The sequence below is a fragment of the Antechinus flavipes genome, chromosome 5 (genome assembly GCF_016432865.1).
Source record: "Antechinus flavipes isolate AdamAnt ecotype Samford, QLD, Australia chromosome 5, AdamAnt_v2, whole genome shotgun sequence".
NCBI classification, from domain to species: Eukaryota; Metazoa; Chordata; class Mammalia; order Dasyuromorphia; family Dasyuridae; genus Antechinus; species Antechinus flavipes.
In genome coordinates this window covers 104,073,167-104,095,969 of record NC_067402.1, presented here as the reverse complement: position 1 = coordinate 104,095,969, position 22,803 = coordinate 104,073,167, and the positions used below count along the sequence as shown (strand labels likewise).

At 33.5% G+C, this 22,803-nt stretch overlaps 1 protein-coding gene across 1 annotated transcript in view; it reads right to left on the bottom strand.

The window, feature by feature from the left end:
• Positions 1-6,012: 6,012 nt before the first annotated feature.
• Positions 6,013-22,803, bottom strand: part of ZC3HAV1 (zinc finger CCCH-type containing, antiviral 1) — a 95,141-nt gene continuing 78,350 nt past the window's right edge. The window contains exons 12-14 of the mRNA XM_052001480.1: positions 12,797-12,927; positions 12,045-12,184; positions 6,013-8,702 (exon numbers count right to left, since the gene is read on the bottom strand). Coding sequence (XP_051857440.1) covers positions 8,437-8,702; positions 12,045-12,184; positions 12,797-12,927 — 537 coding nt within the window. The 3' untranslated portion in view covers positions 6,013-8,436. The remainder of the gene's footprint in view (positions 8,703-12,044; positions 12,185-12,796; positions 12,928-22,803) is intronic.

Here is a 22,803-nt window from a genome sequence, read left to right as displayed (position 1 = left end):
TTGTGATGGAAGAGACCATCCACATCCAGAGAAAAAACTAAAAAGTCTGAATGCAGATGGAAACATAGTATTTTCACATTAAAATTTTTTTTGTGGTTTTTCCCTTTTGTTCTGATTCTTCTTTCACAATATGACTAATATGGAAATACGTCTAAAATGATTGCATATGTATAAACTGTATCAGATAGTTTGATGTCTTGGGGAGGAGGGAAGGAAAAAGAAAAATATTGGAACTCAAAATCTTACAAAAACGAATGTTGAAAATGATCTTTACACGTAATTGGAAAATAAATAAAATACTAATAAGTGCAAAAAAATAGTGTGTCAGTAATTTATAAGCTGTATGGCTTATACATTGGCTTAACCATTTTGTGCCTCAGTTTCTTCATTTGTAAAGTGATAGGATTGCACTTGATGGTCTCAGAGGTTGCTTATACATCTCTATTTTTTGGGAGGGCAATGGCTTAATCATTTTGTGTCTCAGTTTTCTCATCTGTAAAATGAGGTGGAGAAGGAAATGGCAAATCATTCCAATATTTTTGCCAAGAAAATCCCAAGTGGAATCATAAAGAGTGGACATAATTGAACAACAGAATGGTTTATCACTCAGTGTCCTAAATGTTTGATGTGTGAGTCTATCCCTTTCTGACTGATCACAGATGGATGAATTGTTTGTGAGCCCCCAAAACTAAAGAATTGAATCCAGAAATATGAAGACCTTCTCAAAATTCAATTATACCAGGAAATCCAATCTGGACTTCTCTTCTAAGCACTCTAATTAGGGCAGAAATGCCCTACACACTTCACAAATATTTAATGGACCTTTAACCTACCATTTTTTCTTTCTATGGCTGACACTTTCCGACCCATTTTAGCTAATAATTGTTTGATTTAATTTAGTTGACTAGGAGGGTTAAGAGCTTCAATGTAATGTTATACTAGGATTAGTATTAGGATAAATATTAAAATAATAACTAACATTTATAAAGAGCTTATGACATGACAGGTACTAGGCTAAGTGCTTTACAATTATTATCTCATGTGATCCTCACGACTCTGGGAGGTAGGTGCTATTATTATCCTCATTTTACAGTAGAAACTGAAGCAAAGAGGTTAAACAACTTGCCCAATTAGTGTCTGAGGCTGGATATGAATTCAGGCCTAGGGCTCTATCCACTATCATACCTAGCAATCATTGTGCTTGGGTCTTAAGCTAATTTTTAACACAATGAGACAAGGGAATATTTTATTTTTAAAATTTATTTTTATTTTTTTTACTCTTTCATCATCTTAATTTATGACTATTCCTTTCCCCCCTTCCTATCCTTTATGATCCAATCTTACATTTATTTTAATAAAAAAAAAAGAGAAAAAATCACTTGAGCAAAATTAATCAACTATATATGACAGATTTTCACAGCCATAGTCCCCCAACCTCTGTACAGAGGAGAAGATGAATTTTCTCAACTATTCTCTGGATCCAAGTTTGACTGTTATAATAATTACAGAGTAATACAAAGTATTCACTTTTTTTTTGTTCTTTCTATTTACACAGTCATAACCATTATGTTAATGTTTTCCTGGTTCTTCTTAAGTCACTCTGTTTCACTTGATGTGTCTTCCTATGCTTTTCTAAATTCGCCATCTCTTTACTTTTTAAGAGCACAGTAATACATGCACCACAATTTGTCAAGCCATTCGGTAGTTGATAGTACCTGCTTTGTTCTGGGCAATATTTAAAATGATACCATATGCTCCTAGAAGAGAGGCATATATATATATCAGACAGTATATAATACATATATATATATTATATATAGTATGTATATATATGAGAGACAGAGAGACAGATAGACAGAGACAGAACACAGAGAGAAACAGAGAGAGAGAGAGAAGGAGAGAGACAGAGAGAGAAAATAGCAAACAGAAAATTAGATCTGGGAGTCAGAAGAACCTAGATTCCTAACCTGCCTTTGGCATTTACCAGCAGTGTGACCATGTTCGGGTTCTTTAACCTTCCTTAGCCTCAATTTCCTTATCTGTAAAATATGACTAGTATCTACTTTATAGGTTGTTGTGAGGCTCAAATAAGATATTACATGTAATTAATTACAAATTTTAAATCCAAGTATCATTATTGTTATCGTACAGCACCATGACTCAGATAACTTTTCTTTAAATCTTATTTTTAGATCACCTTAATATTTAAATATATCCTTCCCTCTACTAACAAAGATTTTTAAAATGAAAGAAAACAAGAAAAACAATCAGCAAAAACAATCAACATATTAATTATATCTGATAGGATATATGTAATACTCCATATCTATAATACTTCATTTCTACAAAGTGAGGAGGGAGGTACATTTACTTAATTCTTCTACAGGGTTAAGCTTGATCATAATTATACACCATTCAGTTATTTTTTTTCTTCCTCCCATTTATATCATGGTGTTTGTGTTCTGCTGGTTCTTCTCATTGCACTCTACTAATGCAAGTATTCTCAAACTCCTCTGAATTCTTCATTTGTCATTTCTTAAGAGTACAGTAATGTTTCACTAATCTTGTCTAGTAAATTGCAACCTTAATCATTTCCTTCCCCATTATTCAACTTCCTCCCATGTACTGATTCCTTTTCCATAGACTTTAAACATATCCAACTCCCCATCCTTAAACTTTTACTGGACCTTATCATCCCCTCAAGTTCTCATACTATTCTTCTCAGCCAGAAATTCTACATTTTTGCATTCATGTCCTCTCTTCCATTTAATCCTTAATTCTTTGCAATCTATCTGTTGATTTCATCACTTAACTGCAACTGCTTTCTACAAGTTATCAGCAGTCTCTTTACTGGAAAATCAGGTATTTTCTTACACCTCATCCTTCTTAACACAGTCCATTTGAGTCTATTGAAACTTTTCTCCCTGTTGGTTGATTTGTTTATTTTTAAATTGGTGATGCTGGCTCTCCTACATGATTGTTTCTTAATCTCCTTTGCTGGTTTCTCTTTCTCGCAAAATGTGATTCAAAGAATCCTGAGAGATGGGGAAGTCTGAAACTCTTTCAGAGGATCCACAAATTCAAAATTAGTTTTTATTTCTATTATGGTAAATATCTACAAATATAACTCACATAAACAAAAACTTTTTGGACAGAGTCTCAATAGTTTTAAATAGTATAAAGATACCAAGAACAAAAGTTTGAGAACCACTGATCTATATTAAGCTCTAATCTGTAATGTTTGTCATGGTTTTATCCTGGACCCTCATCTATCTAAACATATTCTTTCTCTTGATTATCTCATCAGCTCTTGTGGTTTTAATTATAATCTCTATGAGATGATAGACTTATGTATTCCAGACACAAACATCTCCTCCATCCCACCCGTGATGAGTCCTATATCACCAAGTGTCTAATGGACATTTCAAATTGAATGTTTCAGTCATCTCAATTCAACATATCCAAACCCAGAACTAATTACCTTTTCCCCAAAATACTTTTCTCTTCCAAATTTCTCTAATAAGTCTTATGCCCAAAGGGCTATAAAAGTGTGCATACCTTTTGATCCAGAAATCTCACTACTGGGTCTGTATTCCAAAGAGATCATAAAAGAGGGAAAAGGACCCCCATGTGCAAAAATATTTGTAGCAGCCATTTTCTTAAAATAACTTTTTATTGACAGAACCCATGCCAGGGTAATTTTTTACATTATCCCTTGCATTCACTTCTGTTCCAATTTTTCCCCTCCCTCCCTCCACCCCTTCCCCAAGATGGCAAGCAGTCCTTTATATGTTAACTAGGTTACAATATATCCTGGATACAATATATGTGTGCAGAACCGAACAGTTCTCTTGTTGCACAGGGAGAATTGGATTCAGAAGGTAAAAATTACCTGGGAAGAAAAACAAAAATGTAAGCAGTTTATATTCATTTCCCAGTGTTCTTTCTTTGGGTGTAGTTGTTCTGTCCATCCTTGATCAATTGAAACTGAGTTTGATCTCTTTATCGAAGAAATCCACTTCCATCAGAATACATCCTCATACAGTATTGTTGTTGAGGTATATAATGATCTCCTGGTTCTGCTCGTTTCACTTAGCATCAGTTCATGTACATCTCGCCAGTCCTCTCTGTATTCATCCTGCTGGTCATTCCTTACAGAACAATAATATTCCATAACATTCATCTACCACAATTTACCCAGCCATTCTCCAAATGATGGGCATCCATTCATTTTCCAGCTTCTAACCACTATAAACAGGGCTGCCACAAACATTTTGGCACATACAGGTCCCTTTCCCTTCTTTAGTATCTCTTTGGAGTATAAGCCCAGTAGAGACACTGCTGGATCAAAGGGTATGCACGGTTTGATAACTTTTTGAGCATAGTTCCAAATTGTGTAGCAGCCATTTTTGCAACAAATATTTGTAGTGAAAATGAACTGGAAACTGAGTGGCTGCCCATCAGTTGGAGAAAAGCTGAATAAGAAATGATATATGAAAGTTATGAAACATTATTGTTCTATAAGAAAAAATCAGCAGGATGATTTCAGAGAGGCCTGGAGGGGCCTTACATGCAAGTGAAATAAGCAGAACCAAGAGAACACGGTATACAGTAACAAGATTATGTGATGATCAACAGTGATGAACTTAGTTCTTCTCAATAATGAGTGATTCAAGGAAATTCCAACAGACCTGGGAAGGAAAATGCCATCTGCATCCAGAGAGAAATATAGAGACTGAATGCCTCTCTCAAAGCATGATATTTTCACCTTTTTCCTTTGTTTCTCCCGTTTTTTTTTTCATTTTGGTCTGATTTTTCTTGCACAACATGACAAATATGAAAATGTTTGAAAGAATTCCACATATTTAACCTGTATCAAATTGCTTGATGTCTTGGGAAGGGGGAGATAAAGTGGAGAGGGAGGAAATCTGGAACACAAAGCCTTACAAAAATGAATGTTGAAAATTATCTTTACATGTATTTGGAAAATAAAATACTATTAAAAATTTAAAAATACAAATAAAAAACAAATTCCGTTAGTTCTATCAAAGTCACAAACATTTCTCTAATTTTACAGTTTATGACCTTGGAATTTTTCTCAACTCTTCACTCTCCTACATCTTTTACATGCAGCAGTTTCTAAGTCTTGCTGTTTCTTCCACAAAATCTCTCCCATGAGAGCCCATTTCTCTATTTACCCAAGTACTATCTTAGCTCAGGCTTTCATCTCCACTCACCAAGATTATTTCAACCACCTCCTAAAAATTTTCCCTGCTTAATTTCTTATCAATTAAACTCCACCCATCTATCACAATTTATTTAATGACCTCCCCAAACTTTGTTTTCAATTATTTGCTACCACAGTGCTGCAAAAAAAATTTTTAGAGTATACACAGTGTCTTTTTTTCATTTAAGCTTCATTTGGGAAATTATGCAACAATGATTTCTGGATCAATGCTATGATTATTTATTGATTTTTTTGGTGTGTGTGTTATTCTAATTGTTTTTCAGAATGACGACCCACATTATATTAGTGTGCCTGGTTTTCCACTTTCTCTCCAACATAGATTATTCCCATCTTTTGTCAATTTGCTGGATAGGTGATTCATCAGTATTATTTTTATATGTACTTTTCTTATTATGAGTGATTTGGAGCAATCTTTCCCATGTTTAATAGTTTCCCATTCTTTTGACCACTTCTTCATTAGCTTTTTGCCTAATATATGGTAATTCATTTATGACAATACCTCATATCTTGGGTATTAGATTCTTAATAGAGATTTCAGATAGAAATAATTTTCACCCAGAGAATACTTTTTCTTTTTATTCTAACTCCATTGATTTTTTTTTCTTAATTTTTAAATAGAGATCACTATCTTGCTTTTTGTGATCAACTCTATTCCTTTGGGTGGTTAAAAAATTTCCTCCCTTAGCTATAGCTATGTGTAATTTTGAGCTTATTGTGATTTATAACACAGGATGATGACCATCTCAATAATATTTAAAATAGACTGAAGATTTATGCTTTGTTTATTTTAATGAATATGGTACTTTCTCAAAAGTTTTTAAAAAAATAACAACAAAGGTAACAGCTAATATTTGTATATAGTACCTACTACGTGTTAGGCACTATGCTAAGTAATTTACAAATATTATCTCATCAAAGGCTCACAGCATTCTTAGGTTTGTGCTATTACTGTCCCTATTTTATAGTTTAGGAAAGTGAGGCAGAGATTAAATGACTTGTCCTAGATGACAGCAAATAGGTGTCAGGAGTTGGATTAGAACTGTATCCATTGATATAGTCTTCTTGTTTTTTTTTTTTTTCTTCTTTTTAAAAATTTATTTTATTAGAAAAAACCAGAATAAGCGAAAAAAAAAAAAAAACAGAAAAGGAATACAAAACAAAACAAAATAGAACATAGTCATGTGCCCAGCAGAACATCAGGGAGGATTCAAAATATATGACAAATTACTAGATCAAGAAAGTATATGTATTAGTAGAAGAAATTATATTTATGAATGTCCATCTTTCTTTCCTTCTTTGTAAATTATTCTTTTCTTCTCTGCTGCTCACCTTTTTGACTTTACTTTTTTCACCTTTTCAATCTCCCCATCAACCCCAAGCTGGTTATAGTGAAGAAAGGATATATTTATGTATACATATGTAGCTGCAGTCATACACATATACATATATCCCCTCCACCTCCACATAACCCCACACACCTTTCCTATCCATGCTGATTCTCTGCTTTAATTCTGCTCCTTAATTTGCCTTGCTATTACTTAATCTCACCCCACCCCCAATCCATGGATCCCTTCCTTATCTTCCCTTACTTTTTGCTTCCCCCAATGCTCATCCTTCCCCCTTAGTCTTGTTGTTTAAAGAAGTCTTTAATATGAGTATTCTAATTGATTTCCTAATTTTGAACCATCTCAATGTCTCTGATATAAATCCAACTTGATCATAATGAATTATTTTTTGGATATTTTGCTAGAAACTTATTTAAAAATTTAAAAATTTTACATGCAGAAAAACGTTAACCTCCAGAGAAAGAACTAATGGAGCAGGAATGCAGAGAGAAGCATACTATTTTTTACTTTTTGTAACTTATTTTCCCTTGGTCTCTTTTTTTTCTTCTGCAACATGGTTAATATAGAAACATGTTTTTAATGATCGCACATGTGTAACCTATATCAAATTGCTTACTGTTTCAAAAAGAGAGATGGAGAGAATGTGGAACTCAAAATTTAAAAAAAAGTTAAAAATTGTTTTAACATGCAATTGGGAAAATTATTTATAAAAAAATTTACATCCATATGTATTAGTGATATTACTCAAAGCTTCTTTTTCATTGCTTTATCCTTTTTTTCGCATAGTTCTTAGAACTCTATCTAATAAAAAAAGTTTGGAAAATGTTTTTTATTTCTTAATACTTGAGAATAATTTGTGTAACTTGGCTAATAACTGTTTTTGATGTTTAGAGGCCCAACTATCTCTTGAAAGACAATTTACTGATAACTTTTGTTTTTACCTATTTGCCTCCTACTCCCACTCTTTATTAAATCCTTTCTTTTTATTTATTTCTTTTTAAAGATTGGGTCTCTCTCAGACCCAAATGTAGAGACTACTCACAAGTAGTCTCACAAGTATCCACAAGCATGGGAACTCTATTTCTGACTTGGACTGGTCCACCCCTCTTAGACAATTTAGTGGTCCTTACCTTTTACTCGCAGGAGCTCACTAACTGAATGCTAAACTCAGAATAAATATCTAATTATGTTACAGCTTCAGCATCTCTAATAGATGAGATTACAGGAGTGCGCCACCATGCTTAGCTCCAGTCCCTTAAATAATACCCTTTTTGCTGTTCCGTTTTCCAAGAAACTTTCCTTTGTTTTGTCCTCATTATTTATCTCCCTTTCAAAATTTTCTGAATTTTATTTTCTGATTTACAGGTTTAAACTTTAAAGTATCACACAAGTAGAAGTTATATAATTATTAATTTGCAACAGCACACTTAATAGAAATCATTTTCAGAATTTCAAAGATTAGGAACTCAGCTTTACAGCTCAAATTCTCATTCTTATGTCTAAAATATCTCAGGATATATGTACATACCCCAATGGCTATTCTAAAGTTTTCCAAATCAGTTTAAATTTATTTTAACATTCTCAAATATTAGCTCTATACAATATATTAGGGATATGAGGCTGCAATGGTTGTCACAGAACCAAACCAAACACAATAGGTAGGGTGTTGCTCTTGGATAAAACAAAAACAAAAGAAAACGTGATAACCAAAAACTTAGGGTCAAATACTTTATACCTGATTATTAGATCTGAGCATCAATTTTCACCATAATCCTAGGCAACCTGGTTCTACAGTACAGAACAGTTTGATTATTTTGAGTGCAATCATGTTTCTCTTCTTTCCTAACTAATATTACAGCTTTTATCAATATCTGTATATTCGATGATATAATGAGGGTAAATATTTTCCTTATCATTGATGACAAAAATGGAAGGATTGGTTATATTGTCCACATAGCTGTCATACATGCAGAGATTTTGAGAAGTGTATCCCACTTGTCCTTGAACAGACACTCCAACCAACACTTGGGCAATAAACATAATCTTGATTTTGTGATTGTTCTTAATTTTGTTGTGGGAAGAGATGGCATCTTTTGTAAAGTAAATACCTAGGAATGATCAGAAGAGAGCAAGAATGAGGATAATACTGAAAGGACACCATTTAATACATAAGGACATAATACCTTGCTAATTTGATCCCTGTTTTCACATGACCTGAAATCACATTCTCCATTACTACTGATGTTAAAATGATTAGCAATATATCCCTGAACAGTAAAAAAAATTTCATTATGTAATATCTTATTTGACTATCACTATAAAAATATAGTTAAGACAAGGCAAGTTAACAAGCATTTATTAAAACTCAATTATGTGCCAGATACCATAGAAGCATCAGGGGAAAAATTAAAGAATGGCAAAAAAACAAAACAAAACACAATTCATAGTCTAGTGGAAGTGGCAACATGCAAACAAAATAAAGACAGAAAAAAATCTGTGATAATAAACAGAGAGAAGGCACTAATTAGCACTAAAGGAAGAGTTTCCTATAGAAGGTGGGATTTTAGCCTGGACATAAGCTAGAGAAGCTGGAAGTGGGAGATGAAGAAAGGAAGTATTCTAAGGATAGGAAAGAATCAAGGAAAATCCCTGGAGGGGGGAAATAAAGAGTCAACAATAAGGAGGCTGCTATCACATTTTAATCTGTGTTAATAGATTTGTCTTATGTACACACACACACACACACACACACACACATATATATATGGAGAGAGAGAGAGAGAGAGAGAGAGAGAGAGAGAGAGAGAGAGAGAGAGATAAAGATGTATATAGAAAGCACAATATAGTGGAAATAGTACTAAAAAAATTAAGAAATCTGAATTCCAGTCCCTACTCTGCTAGCTATGCGATAACCAATCAATCAAAGGAAAAACAATCATTTTTAAGTGCTTACTATATACCAAACATTGCAGTAGGCACTGTCTTCAAGGAGTAGATGTGTACATAAATAAAGTATAGAAAAAATAAATGCAAAGTAAATTGGAGCTGGGGCAGCCACTTGCAGATAGGGAAGCATAAAAAGGCTTCAAGGAAAGAGTGACATCTGAGTAGAGTTTGGAACCAACTCTGAATTCCTGGAATAAATTTCATGTGGGTCAGTGTATAATTCTTGTAATATATTGCTATGATTGCCTTGCTAGTATTTTGTTAAATTTTTATACACTAATATTCAGTAGGGAAATTAATCTACAAATTCTTTCTGTTTTAGCTCTTTTTGTTTTAGGTTTCAGCACCACATTTGTGTCATAAAACGAGTTTGGTAGAACTCCACCTATTTTTCCAAATAGTTTATATAGTATTGGAATTAATTGTTCCTTAAATGTTTCATAAAATTCACTTGTATGCCCATCTGGCTCTGGAGATTCTTTCTTAGGGATTTCATTAATAGCTTGTTCAATTTCTTTTTTCTAAGATGGGGTTATTTAGGCATTCTATTTCCTGATCAATTCATCTGGGCAATTTATATTTTCATAAATATTCATCAAAATTGTCAGATTTATTGGCAAATAATTAGGCAAAATATTTCTTAATGATTGCTTTAATTTCTTCACTGGTAGTGACTTTACCCTTTTTATTTTTGACACTGGATATTTGTTTTTCTCCTTTCCTTTTTAAAATCAAATTAACAAATGGTTCATCTATCTTGTTGGGTTCTCCCCACCTAAAATCAGCTCCTAGTTTTATTTATTAGCTCAATAGTTTTTTATTCTGTTTTTACTTTCAGTTTTACTAATTAAATTTATTTATTAAATTGATTTTAAAGATTAGCAATTTGGTCCTCAATTGTGTTCTTTTTCTAGGTTTTGTTTTTTTTTTTTTTTGGTTGTATATCTAAGTCATCAATCTGTTCTTTCTCTATTTCGTTGATATAAGAATTTTTTTTTCCTTTAAGTACTATTTTGGCTGTGTCCCATATGTTGTCTCATTACTGTCATTCTCATTAATGAAATTATTGGTTGTTCCTATGATTGGTTCTCTGATCCGTGTGTTCTTTGGGATTAAATTATTTAGTTTTCAATTAATTTTTAATCTATCTTTCTATTGCCCTATGTTAGATGTGTTTTTTATTGCATTATGATCTGAAAAAAAATACATTTAACGTTTCTGCCTTTCTACATTAGATTTTGAGGTTTTATGCCCTAATGGGATGCTGGGAAAAGGCAAATCAGACCTGATAGTAGGAGAGGCACTACAGGACATTTGATACATCTACAAGGAGAGGTTTTGTTCCAAAATAGGAACAAATCCTTCCAGAATGGAATGACTGGCCAAGTTTGCATGTTTAATTTATTTTCTTCCCAAATCTAGACACTATAGCAAAATGTCTGGCATTCCACGCTGTATCCTTGAAATATTTATGGCCAAGTTTTGGAGCTAACAGAGACTATGTTTTTTTGTGGAGAAGTTTCTGGAGTCATTTCAAACAGAAGCACTACCCACTTAACCAAAATTAAAAGGCTGTTTTATTTTTGTTTTCTAAATACTTCAGAAAGTTCTTCTCAATGTTTATAACTAACTATCCATCATTTCATCTTTTCTAAGAGTTATTCCACTATGATGCAGGACTAATACAACAGTTTCAAGTTATTTGAAGCACAGAAAGATTCGGGGTTATCTGAATAATATGGGTCAGAGATAAGAGGTGAATCCAGGTCGAGCTTCCCTAAAATATGGCCACTGTAGAGAGGAAACCATTGTTGAGAAATCTTCTACTCAAAAATATACATATAATTTTTTTCTTTTTTTTCTTTTGAGGCAATCAGTGTTAAATGACTTATTAAGGATTACACAGCAAGCAAGTCAGATTTGAACTCAGATTCCCCTGACTCCAAGGCCAGTGGTCTATCTACTAATTGCCCTACTGTTTTTTTTTTTTCTTAAATATATCTTTCATCAAAAAGTACCTTCCATTCTGAATATATCCTTCCTTTATCTTCTTCCTACCAAGATCTATTAAAAGCAACTAACTGTCTTCTGATATATATAATATCCCACATAGGACATGAAGACTCAAGAGTGAGAAACATGTTTTCATGGTCCTGCTACTGAAACATACTGACTGAGTAACCATGGTCAAGTCATTTAAATCCTCCCTGCCCCAGGCAATTCAATGGTTCTAAACTGAAAAGCTGGTGATGATAGGCAGTTAGATTAAGTACTAGATAGAGTGCTGAGCCTGAATCAAAAAGTTCCAAGTTCAGATCTGGCTTCAAACACTCACTCACTGCTTGTGGGACTCTGTAAAATGGGAATAATAAAAGTACTTACCTCTCAGAGTTGTTGTAAGGATAAAACAAGAAAATGTACATAAGACACTTTGTAAACATTCATGTGCTATACAAATATCAGTTATTATTTTTATTATCATAATTTACACAAATAATACAAACCTGTCCCATATTTAGTTTGTTGAAATGACTGGGGGCTCCAAACTGAAAAATTGTTACTGCAAATTGAATCAATGCTGTTTGGGTCTGCTGCATGAAATAATAGCTTTTTATTTCCTCCATTCAGCATTTTATTTTGCTTCCTAATGGGAGAAATACCAGATTTAACACATAAAACAAGAGTATGCCTTTCTAGTAGTAAGATCTCAACCAAATTCTAGTACTTATAATACTTTGTCCCATCAGCTTTCAGTTTCTCCTTAATTAATCCAACAACAGATTCAGGTTAGAGTCTTCTCCCCTACCTCCCCTCCCCCCCAAATAAGGACAGAAACTAATATAAAATAAAGTAACAGTAGTAAATAATACTGCACACAAATTTCTGGGTGATTAGCATGGCTACTAAGCAAGTGTATATTTCAAAAGATTTCACAGAATTTGGGTCAGTTTTGGGGTATAACTAGCTAGATGACTAGGGGAATCTATAGTGCTTAGAGCCCCAAGCCTACAATTAGAAAATCCTGATTTCAAATATAGCCACAAACATTTACTTGCTTCTTAATCCTGGCAAGTCACTCTGTTTATCAGTTTCCTCATCTGTAAAACCAGGATAGTAAAAGCATTTACCTTCCCAGAGTTGTTGTAAAGATCAAATGAGATTAAAATTATAAAGTACTTAGCACAGTGCTTGTCACACTATAAGCATCATATAAATATACAAATATATAATACAAATATTTAACATGGCTACAAACCGCTGAAAATTCTTCCAGAGCGATGGGTTCTGAATCCTCATTATCTTTTGAATTTCAAAATATTTCATAGTATTTTTAAAGTAGTATTCGATTTCATTATATTCAAAGGATGGTCTTTTAATTTCAAATAACTAAAACAAGAAAATGAAAAATAAATAAATACATGTAAAAAAGCATATTTCCAAGATAGTACAATGACAGTTATAGGAATCCAGGCTTGTTACATATTCCTCAATCATAGCAGAGGGAAGAAAATGGCTAAAATAAAAGCAAATAAAATAAATGTCAACCAAATAAAAATGTTTATCTCTTTTACTATTTTCTGATTTGAATTCACTTTTTTTCTAATATCATTAGTACCACTTTTGATTATGATTTTGCTATAGTATGGTAAATTTTACAAAGTTTCACTTTAAATCTATTTAAATGTTTCTTGATGAAATTCCCTTCCAGTTAACAATATACTATTAGAACCTATATTTCATTATATCCTGTGATCCTTTTTTACTGGAGGATTTAATCAGTTTTCATTTAGTGTTTCAAAAGTTAGGCTCATCTTTGTCTTTCTCTATTTTATTCAAGTAAACATCTAGAGCTATTAAATTTCCCCTAAGAACTGCATTCCATAAATTTTAATATGTTGTCTCATTATTATCATTCTCTTGGATGAAATCATTAATTGTTTCTACAATTTGTTGTTTTACCCACTCATTCCTTAAAATTAGATTATTTAGTTTCCAATTGATTTTTGGCCTGTTCTTCACGGGCCTTTATTACATGTAATTTTTATTGTATCCTGATCTGAAAAAGATGCATTTACTATTTTTGCCTTTGCATTTGATTTTGATGTGTTTATGTCCTAATACATGGTCAATTTTTGTATAGATTCCATGTAATATTGAGAAAAAAAGTATATTCCTTTCTGTCACCATTCAATTTTCTCCAAAAATTCATCATACCTAACTTTCCTAAAATTCTAATTAATTCCTTAACTTCTTGCTTGTTTATTTTGTGGTTTGATTTATCTAGTTCTGCTACAGCAAGGTTGAGATCCCCTACTAGTATAGTTTTGCTGTCTATTTCTTCTTGCAGCTCTCTTAACTTCTCTGAGAATTTGGATGCCATAACATTTGGTGTGCATATATGTTTAGAATTGATATTACTTCATTATCTATGGTAACCTATATTTCTTTCTTTATCTATTTTAATTAGAATTCTGGCTTTTAATATAGTCTGCTATCCCCTTACGTTTCATGGGAGAGTTCATCCCATTCACACTCACAATTAAAATTACTAACTGTATTTCTTGCCATCTTATTTTCCCAAGTTATACTTTTCTCTTTTCTTTTCCCCCTCACAATTAAAATTACTAACTGCATTTCTTGCCATCTTATTCTCCCCAAGTTATACTTTTCTCTTACCTTTCCCTTTCCCTCCTCACCAGTGTTTTGCTTCTGACCACCATCTCCCTCAATCTGGATGTTATATTTTGTCAACACTTTTTCTGCATTTATTGGTACCATATAGTTTAAAGTTAATTTTATTATAAATATGGTCCATCATGTTAAATTTTCCACAATAGTGACTATTCTTGCATTCCTAGTATAAATCTCACTGGTGTCATGTCTACTTTGGAAAATAAATTTGCAGTATTTTATTAATGATATAAATAGCATACTAACAGTATTACTATGATTTATTAATCATATTATGTTTAAAAAAATAAATAATATTTATTAATAGCATTAATATTTATTAACAGTATTAACTAATACATATCTATCAATATTCATCATTGAAACTGGTCTTTTCTTCCCCATCACTGAAGGCAAGCAATTTGATGTGTTTATACATGTGCAGGCATAGAAAACATATTTCCATATTAGTCATATTGTAAAAGAAAACAGATCCCCAAACCCCCAAGAAAAATAAAGTTAAAGTATGTTTTGATCTGCATTCAGATTCCATCAGTTTTTTCTCTGAAGGTAGATAGTATTTTTCATCCCAGATCTTTTGGAATTATCTTCGATCACTGTATTGTTGAGAACAGCTAAGTCATTCTCTGTACAATATTGTCGTTTGTACACTGTTTTGTTCACTTTACTTTGTATTAGTTCATGTAAATTTTTCCAAGTTTTTCTGAAAACATTCTTATTCAGCCATTCCCCAAATGATGAGCATCCTCTCAATCTCCAGTTTTTTGCCACCAAAGAAAAGAAGCTGCTATAAATATTTTTGTACATATAGGTCCTTTTCCTTTTTTCCTTTTGATTTCTTTGGGATATAGACCTAGTGGTAGCATTACTATGTCAAAGGGTATGTACAGTTCTATAGCCCTTTGGGCATAGTTCCAAATTGCTTTCCAGAATAGTTAGATCAATACACAACTCCACCCAAAATATATTAATGTCTCAATTTTTTCACATATCCTTGAACACTTGTCATTTTCTTTTTGTCACATTAATCAATTTGCTAGATGTGAGATGCTAACTCATAACTTTTAATTTGCTTTTCTCTAATCAATAGTAGCTGAGAACATTTTTTTCATATATACATATATAATAATACACACACACACATATATCTTGGATTTTTTTTACCTGAAAACTGCTTGTAAATATTCTCTGATCATTATCAATTTGGAAATGACTCATACTCTTATAAATCTATGTCTGAGAAATGAGCTTTTTAGCAAAGAAATTTTTGTAAACCTTCCCAGTTTCTTGTTTTCCTTCTAATTAGGGCTGCATTGGTTTTGTGTGTGCAAAACTTTTTTAATTTCATGTAATCAGAATTATCTATTTTACTTCCTAAAATCCTCTCTATCCCTTGTTTCCTCTCTTCTCCACAGAGCTGATAGTTATACTTTTCAATGCTCTCCTAATTTGCATCTATCACCTATTACATATAAATCATGTATCCATTTGAATCTTATCTTGGTATACAGTTTGAGATGTAGGTTTATAGGTAGTTTCTGTCAAACTATTTTCCAATTTTTCCAGCAATTTTTGTCGAATGGTTGAGTTTTGTCCTAATAATAAATTTTTTTGTCTATGAATCTCTAAGTCTACTTTATAATGTTCAAAGCCTAAGTCTCTCCCCTCAAATCTGCTCTTCTCTCTGACCTCACTATCACCCAGGTTTCCGTGCACTTATACTCCTGCTTTTCCCATACCCCTCAGTCAATAACTTATGAAATTCTATCAATTCTACCTTCATAGTGTATTTCACATCCATTTTCTCTTCTCAACTCCCACCATCTGTATCCTAGTTCAGGCCCTCATTACTTCCAACTGGACTATAATAACAGCTTCTCTATATATCCTCCCCTTTCCAATTTATTTACCAAACTGTTTCAAGAATACTTTTTCTTGTGCATAGATTTGGCCTTTGCTCAAAAATCTCTAGTGATCCCCAACTGCACACTGGATAAAGTTCAAATACTTTTGAATGATGAAATTAACTGTTTGAAGAGTGTAGAGGGCTAAAACTATTGGGATGCACTGAGGTCGGGACTACCCAGTGCTTGAGGCTAACTACTGACTGGACAATACTCTATGGGCATATTCTTGAAAAATGGTCCTTTCCACTATCCATGCTGGCTCAATGATTTGTGTATAGAGGATTGTAGGAGGGACTAGGGGCTGGAGTAAGATGAGCAAGGGTCACACACTCTTGGCAGTAGACAAGGGAGAAAGTGCTTGCGGAGAATCTGCTTCCATCCTGTTCAATCCTGTGTCTAAGACTGAGAATAAAGACTGAGAACTTTTGCTTATCCTGAATTCGGTTGATTCTGGGGTGTCCTGGGTACTAGCACAGTCATCACAGAAGAGTACTGAATTGAGAATTTTTTGTCATATTACACATTACCATTTAAAAATAATTTTATAATATGTCCTTCCCAGTGCATCCCTCAATTTAGTAATAAACAAACAAACAAAAAAATCTCTATTAAAAACAGAAGTCTAAAAACTCTCACACTGACCATGCCCCAAAATGCATGATCTTTCCCTGAATTTTAAACTATAATCACTCTGGCAGAAAGTTAGCAACATGTTTCATCTTCAGTCTTCTGATTTCATGGCATATCATTGTACTTGTCAGAGTTCTAAAGAATTTTAAAGTAAATTTTCTCTATAATGTTGCTGTCATACACATTGTTCTCATAAGTCTCCTTCCTTGATTCTCTGTCACTTCATAGAAATTTTTGCAGTATCTTCTGAAATTGGTCATTTTGCTATTTCTTTATGGTAGAATAACACTGCATTACATATATCACAACCTATTTAGCTATCTGTCATTAGAATGCTCCCTAAGTTTCCAAGTTTTGGCTATAATGAAGAGAGCTACTACAAATATTTTTATACATTCATACACACACACACATATATATATATATACACATATATGTTTTATACATACATATATATGAAGGTAGTCCTTTTCCACTTTTGATTTATTTAGTATAGTGGTATGGCTAATTCAAAGGATTTGCACAGTTTAGTAACTTCTTGACCTTACTTCCAAATTGCTTTATAGAATGGCTGGTCCAATTCACAGATCTACTAACCACGTAACAGATTACTTGTTTTTCCACAGCTTTCCCAATATTTATCATTTTCCTCTTTTGTCATCTTTGCCAGTCTGATGAATGTGTATGGAACTTAAATGTTTTGATTTTCATTTCTTTAATTTCTAGTGATTTCGATAATTTTTTCGGGTTGTTGATAGCTTAGATTTCTTCCTTTGAAAATTTCCTATCCATACCTTTAAATCAATTATCTACAGAGGAATGGGTCTTAGTCTTATAAATTCAAATTGGCTCCTTATATATCTTAGATATGAAATCTTTATCAGAAAAACTTGCTGCAAAATTTTTTTTCCAAGTCACATAGTTCTGTTTTCATTTTAATATTAGATGTTTATAGAAAATAATGTTACAATATAATGAAAACCATTCAGTTTATGATATCTATTACTTTAATCATGAATTATTCTCCTATCCATCCATCTTAAAATTAATTTCTTCCTTGTTCCTGTTTGTAAAATGACATTTTACATTAAGTCATATTATATCTATTTATAGCTTATCTAAATATGTTTTTGTCAGACTGCTATGTAGTTTTCTCAGCAGTGTTTATCAAATAGTGAGTCATTCTCTTAGTAACTGGAAGATTTAGTCAATGCTATGCTACTATTTGTTTGCCTCTGTATGTTGTGTATCTAGTCAATACCATCAGCCTCTTTTGTTTATTTAACCACTACCAAGTAATTTTTAATGATTATTGTCTTGCAGTAAAATCTGAGATCTGGTACTTTTCCTTCCCACTCCCACCTCCCCCCCCATTATTACCCTTTAAGTTATTGACCTTTTGTTCTTCTATATGAATTTTGTTATTACTATTTTTACCTCTACAAAACATTCCTTTGATTGTTGGATTAGTATAACATTAAATAAGGAAATTAATTTAGATACTATTATAATTATATTAGCTTGATCCATCATGAGCAATTAATTATTTAGATCTAATTTTGCTAGGATTATATAAATGGATTCACATAGTTCCTCAGCATATTTTGGTAGATGTACTCTGTTAGAATTTTTACAAGGTGCTAAGTGAGTGGAATTGATAGAGACAATGGTTGTTTAGCAGGGTGCTTAACAGTTCTCTAGATGTACTTAGTACTTACTACAATTCCACACCTTTAAGAGAGTATATATAAGCTAGGAGACTCAACCAGGATTGACTCTGGGAGATTCACAAGCCAGGATTCAGTCCAGGAGATTCAGAAGGCAGAGTCGTCAGGTGGGCAGAACAAAGGAAGACAGAGAAAGCTGTCCTGTGGAGAACACTGAAACCAAGATCTGGAAGGCCTCCAGAAAGCTAGCTGAGCTCCAAGTGAAGGAAAGAGAAAATAAAGAATCTGGACTTTAACTGTTGGCTGCATTTGAGGTGATTACTGAACTGAAACTAAGGCTGCCTCCAGAAGTCCTCCAAGAAACCTGCTCACAGAGAACAATATATTTTGGAGAAGAATATTGCATTTTAGCGCCCAAACGTGGGATAGACATGATCTTGATTTCAGTGGAAAAGTCTCCTCGATCCAGAAATCAGGGTGAGTACAAAAATAGACTAGGAAACTTTGTTAAAGGGCTAACCTAGAATTTCAGCTAAAATGGGACAGATGTTTAGAAAACAGCCTTCTGTTTCTCTTCAAGGAAAATGTGTAGAGAGCATTGTCAGACTTATGAAAAGCCAAGGTTTGCTTATGATTTGGGAGCAGATCATTTATCTTTTAAAAACTGTACAGTAGACATACTTAACATGTATAGGACTGCTTGCCATCTGGGGGAGGGAGTGGAGGGAGGGAGAGGAAAAATCAGAACAGAAGAGAGTACAAGGGATAATGTTGTAAAAAATTACCCTGGCATGGATTCTATAAATAAAAAGTTATTTAATAAAAAAATAATAATAATGTAATTAAAAAAAAAAAAACAGTACACATCTCCTTGGTTCTCTATGGAAAAAAAAATTGGATCCAGATGAGTGGAAATTAGTAGGAGGGCAACTAGGTGAATACTACAATTCTAATCCAAACTCAATTTCCAAAAATACACTTAATACATATAATTTAATACAACTGACTTTAAGAAATTATATAAGTGTTAGAATAAGGAAAAAGAAAGAGCAGGAGGGGGAGGGGCTAACTAAAGTAGGTGAAAAGGATGAAGAATCAGATCAGAAAGGAGTTAAATACAATTCTGAGTGTGGCACTTCACAGAAGGAACATTTCCCATCCCTTGACCTACTTCCCTCAATTAACCCTTCATGGGTGGAGGGAGAAGGGGGGGGGGGGAGAGGCAGAGACACAAACAGAACCACCTATTATGCAAGCCTATGACAAGATTACAAAAAGCACTAGTTAAGGCAAAAAATGAAGGACAGGATGTATCTGATTTAATACATGCATACCCTGTGATTAAAGAGCTTGACTCTTCAGGTCAAAAAAGGAGACGAAACACCTGCTTTTGATTTGGAAAAAATTAAGGATATGAAAAAGAGTTGCACTCTTTATGGAACCACATCATCTTATGTTAAGATGTTACTAGATAGTTTGGCTTATGAAATCCTAACCCCTAGTGATTGGGAATCCATAGCAAGGACATGCTTAGAATCTGAACAAACTTGTTGTGGCTTTCAGAGTATCATGAATTATGTAGGATTCAAGCCAGACGTAACAGGCAAACAGGAGTTAATGCACAATCACTTTTGACCAACTAGCAGGTGAAGGTCAGTATGCAGAGAATTCAGAACAGATTAATTACCCCACAACAGTTTATGAACAGATCTACTGCTCTATAAAAGCTTGGGGTTCCCTCTCAGGAAAAGATGAAGGTAAAGCCTTCACAAAAATAAAGCAAGGTCCCAATGAACCCTTTGTGGATTTTGTGAGATGTTTGTAGACAGCTGTCACAAGAACCATTGGAGAAAATGCAGCTACAAGAATTATGATAAGACAACTGGCTAAGGGAAATGCTAAAGAGGTTTGCGGAAGAATTATATGGGGACTACACAAAAATGCTCCTTTAGAGGAGATTATAAGACGCTGTGCCACAGTGGGCACAAATGCTTATTATCATTCCAGACTATAATGAACATGGAAAGACAGGATCCCTCTTGGCAAGGGACTCTAGAGAAACTCGTCAATGTTTTCAGTGTGGAAAATTAGGACATCTGAGAGCCCAATGCAGATATGGAGATAGAGTGAGAAGACAGGGTGAAAGAATAAAACCCAAAACCCTATGTCCAAAATGCCACAAGGGCTTCCACTGGGCCTCAGACTGTAGATTGACCCAGAGAAATGAGAGGCGGGATCCAGCTCCAAGATATTATACAAAAGACAGGTGGGGCATGATGGCAGCCAAAGTTACAACCAGAGAAGTTCAGGACTCTGATGTGATCTATCAGCCACAAAGCAATCAGATAGCAGAAAGGGATTACAATAGGGGAGAATACAGGCTTTTTAAACCAACAGGGCAGTGTCCAGTGCAGACAGTTCCAATGTAATTGCCAGATGATGAGGAGAAATTTAGAAAGTGGAAAACAGAAGGGACCAGATAGGTTAACTGCCTGGGAGAGAGGGTTTGCTTGCATTCCTACAGATGGAGAAGGAAACAGATGGGTGGCAACGAGTACCTAGAGAGAGACAGAAAAGGAGAAAAACCTCAAATCAAAGGAGAAAACCTAAGAACAAAATCTGCAGGAATCAATGGATTCCCTAACACAAGATGAGACTGTTGCAGGACTTGAAAACCAGCAGGAATCATTGGATTTCGTGAGATGAAAAATTGTTGATGAGACTATTGCAGTACTTCAAAGCATGCAGGTATTATTGGATTCCTGGCACATGAACTAATGGATAATAGATTCCTTTTGGAGTATTTCTAGGACTTTATGGACATGTAGAATTCCTCATGTTGATTCATATTATTTTTTTACATCACTACTAGCCTGTGTTATGTTACTATGTGCTTATGTAATTTACATTACTATGTGCTTATGTAATTTATGTGATTATGTGTAATACCTCCCATATTAGTGGATTTATGTATACCTGTTTTAAGAGTGAGCCCCTTCAGAAACCCACTAATCTGATTTGATTTCCCATTTCCTTTGGTGTTTTCATCTCTCTTTTGAATTAGGATAAATATAATTTACTACATTAATTGAAAGGTTCAATTCTTAATAGACATGTGTGTTGTATTTTGTCAAAAGGCTTTTTAGTAACTACTAATATTATGTAATTGTCATTGTATTAATATGATTTATTATATTTATAGTTTTTTTTTTAATATTGAACAAACCCTGTATTCCTTATATCAACTAAATCTGGTCACAGAACATTATTTTTTTTTTTAATACATTGTGTTAGTCACTTTGCTAGCTAAGATATTCACAACAATGTTGATAATTAATTTGATTTGAAGTTTTCTTTCTTTGCTTTGTCTCCCTAGATCAGAATCAAAACCATATTTGTATTATAGAAAAAGATTGGAAAGGTATCTTTTCTCTTATCATTGCAAGCAACAACATATACTACTATAATTCATTGTCATTAAATGTATGTTCCAGGAACTCTCTCTAGATACCTACAATTCCACAAAGATTGATTTATGTATACCTGAACACAAGAGCTTTTTAGTCTTCCTGAATAGCCATTCCACCATGCTCCAGGCATTCTCTTTGCGTACCTACAGAAGCTTCCTTGCAGTACCCACCACTAACTTTGCAGCTAAACACAGATGTCCAATGATAACCTACTAAACTAATTCCTCAATAGTCAAAATATTCCAAACATGTCAATACTATACCAGCAATTCTCAGAAACTGCCATCATTCAAATGCCATTTTTGGTCTCCTGATGACTGTTCCTATGTTCCTATTTCTCTTCAACCTAATTCCCCCAATGTACTACTCTAAAACTAACCTTTTCTCTGTGTGTGCTCTGCATTCTGAAGAATGGTTGCATCATAAGTTAAAAAGTTTAGCTTTTGTCATAAATTTTCTTACTGTGTTCTTGTACTCCATGAGACTTGGAGCCCTCATGATGACATTTCTCTGACCACCATTTCCAGCATTGTTTACCTTTTTACTCAATACTTCTGACTACTGGGATGCGAAGTTGGAATATTCCTTCCTCCGCATTGCCACTTCAAGATTTTCCCTCTTTTCATAGGGTCATTTAATCCATATTTATTACCTAATATCAAGATTCTAAGGCTGTCCACTTAGCTTCAGGACACTCTCCTTTCCTTAAGTCTTCGGTGGATCTCCCTTTCCCATTCAAGGTAACACTTGATTACACTAAAAAAAGTGAGGACATTCACCAAAACTCTCCCTTTTCGCCTCCTCTTCCTTATTTCATATCACTCAGAAATCATTCACCACCATTTTCAATACTTTCGCCTCATCTCACATGAAGAAGTGCTGCTTCTCATTGCTAAA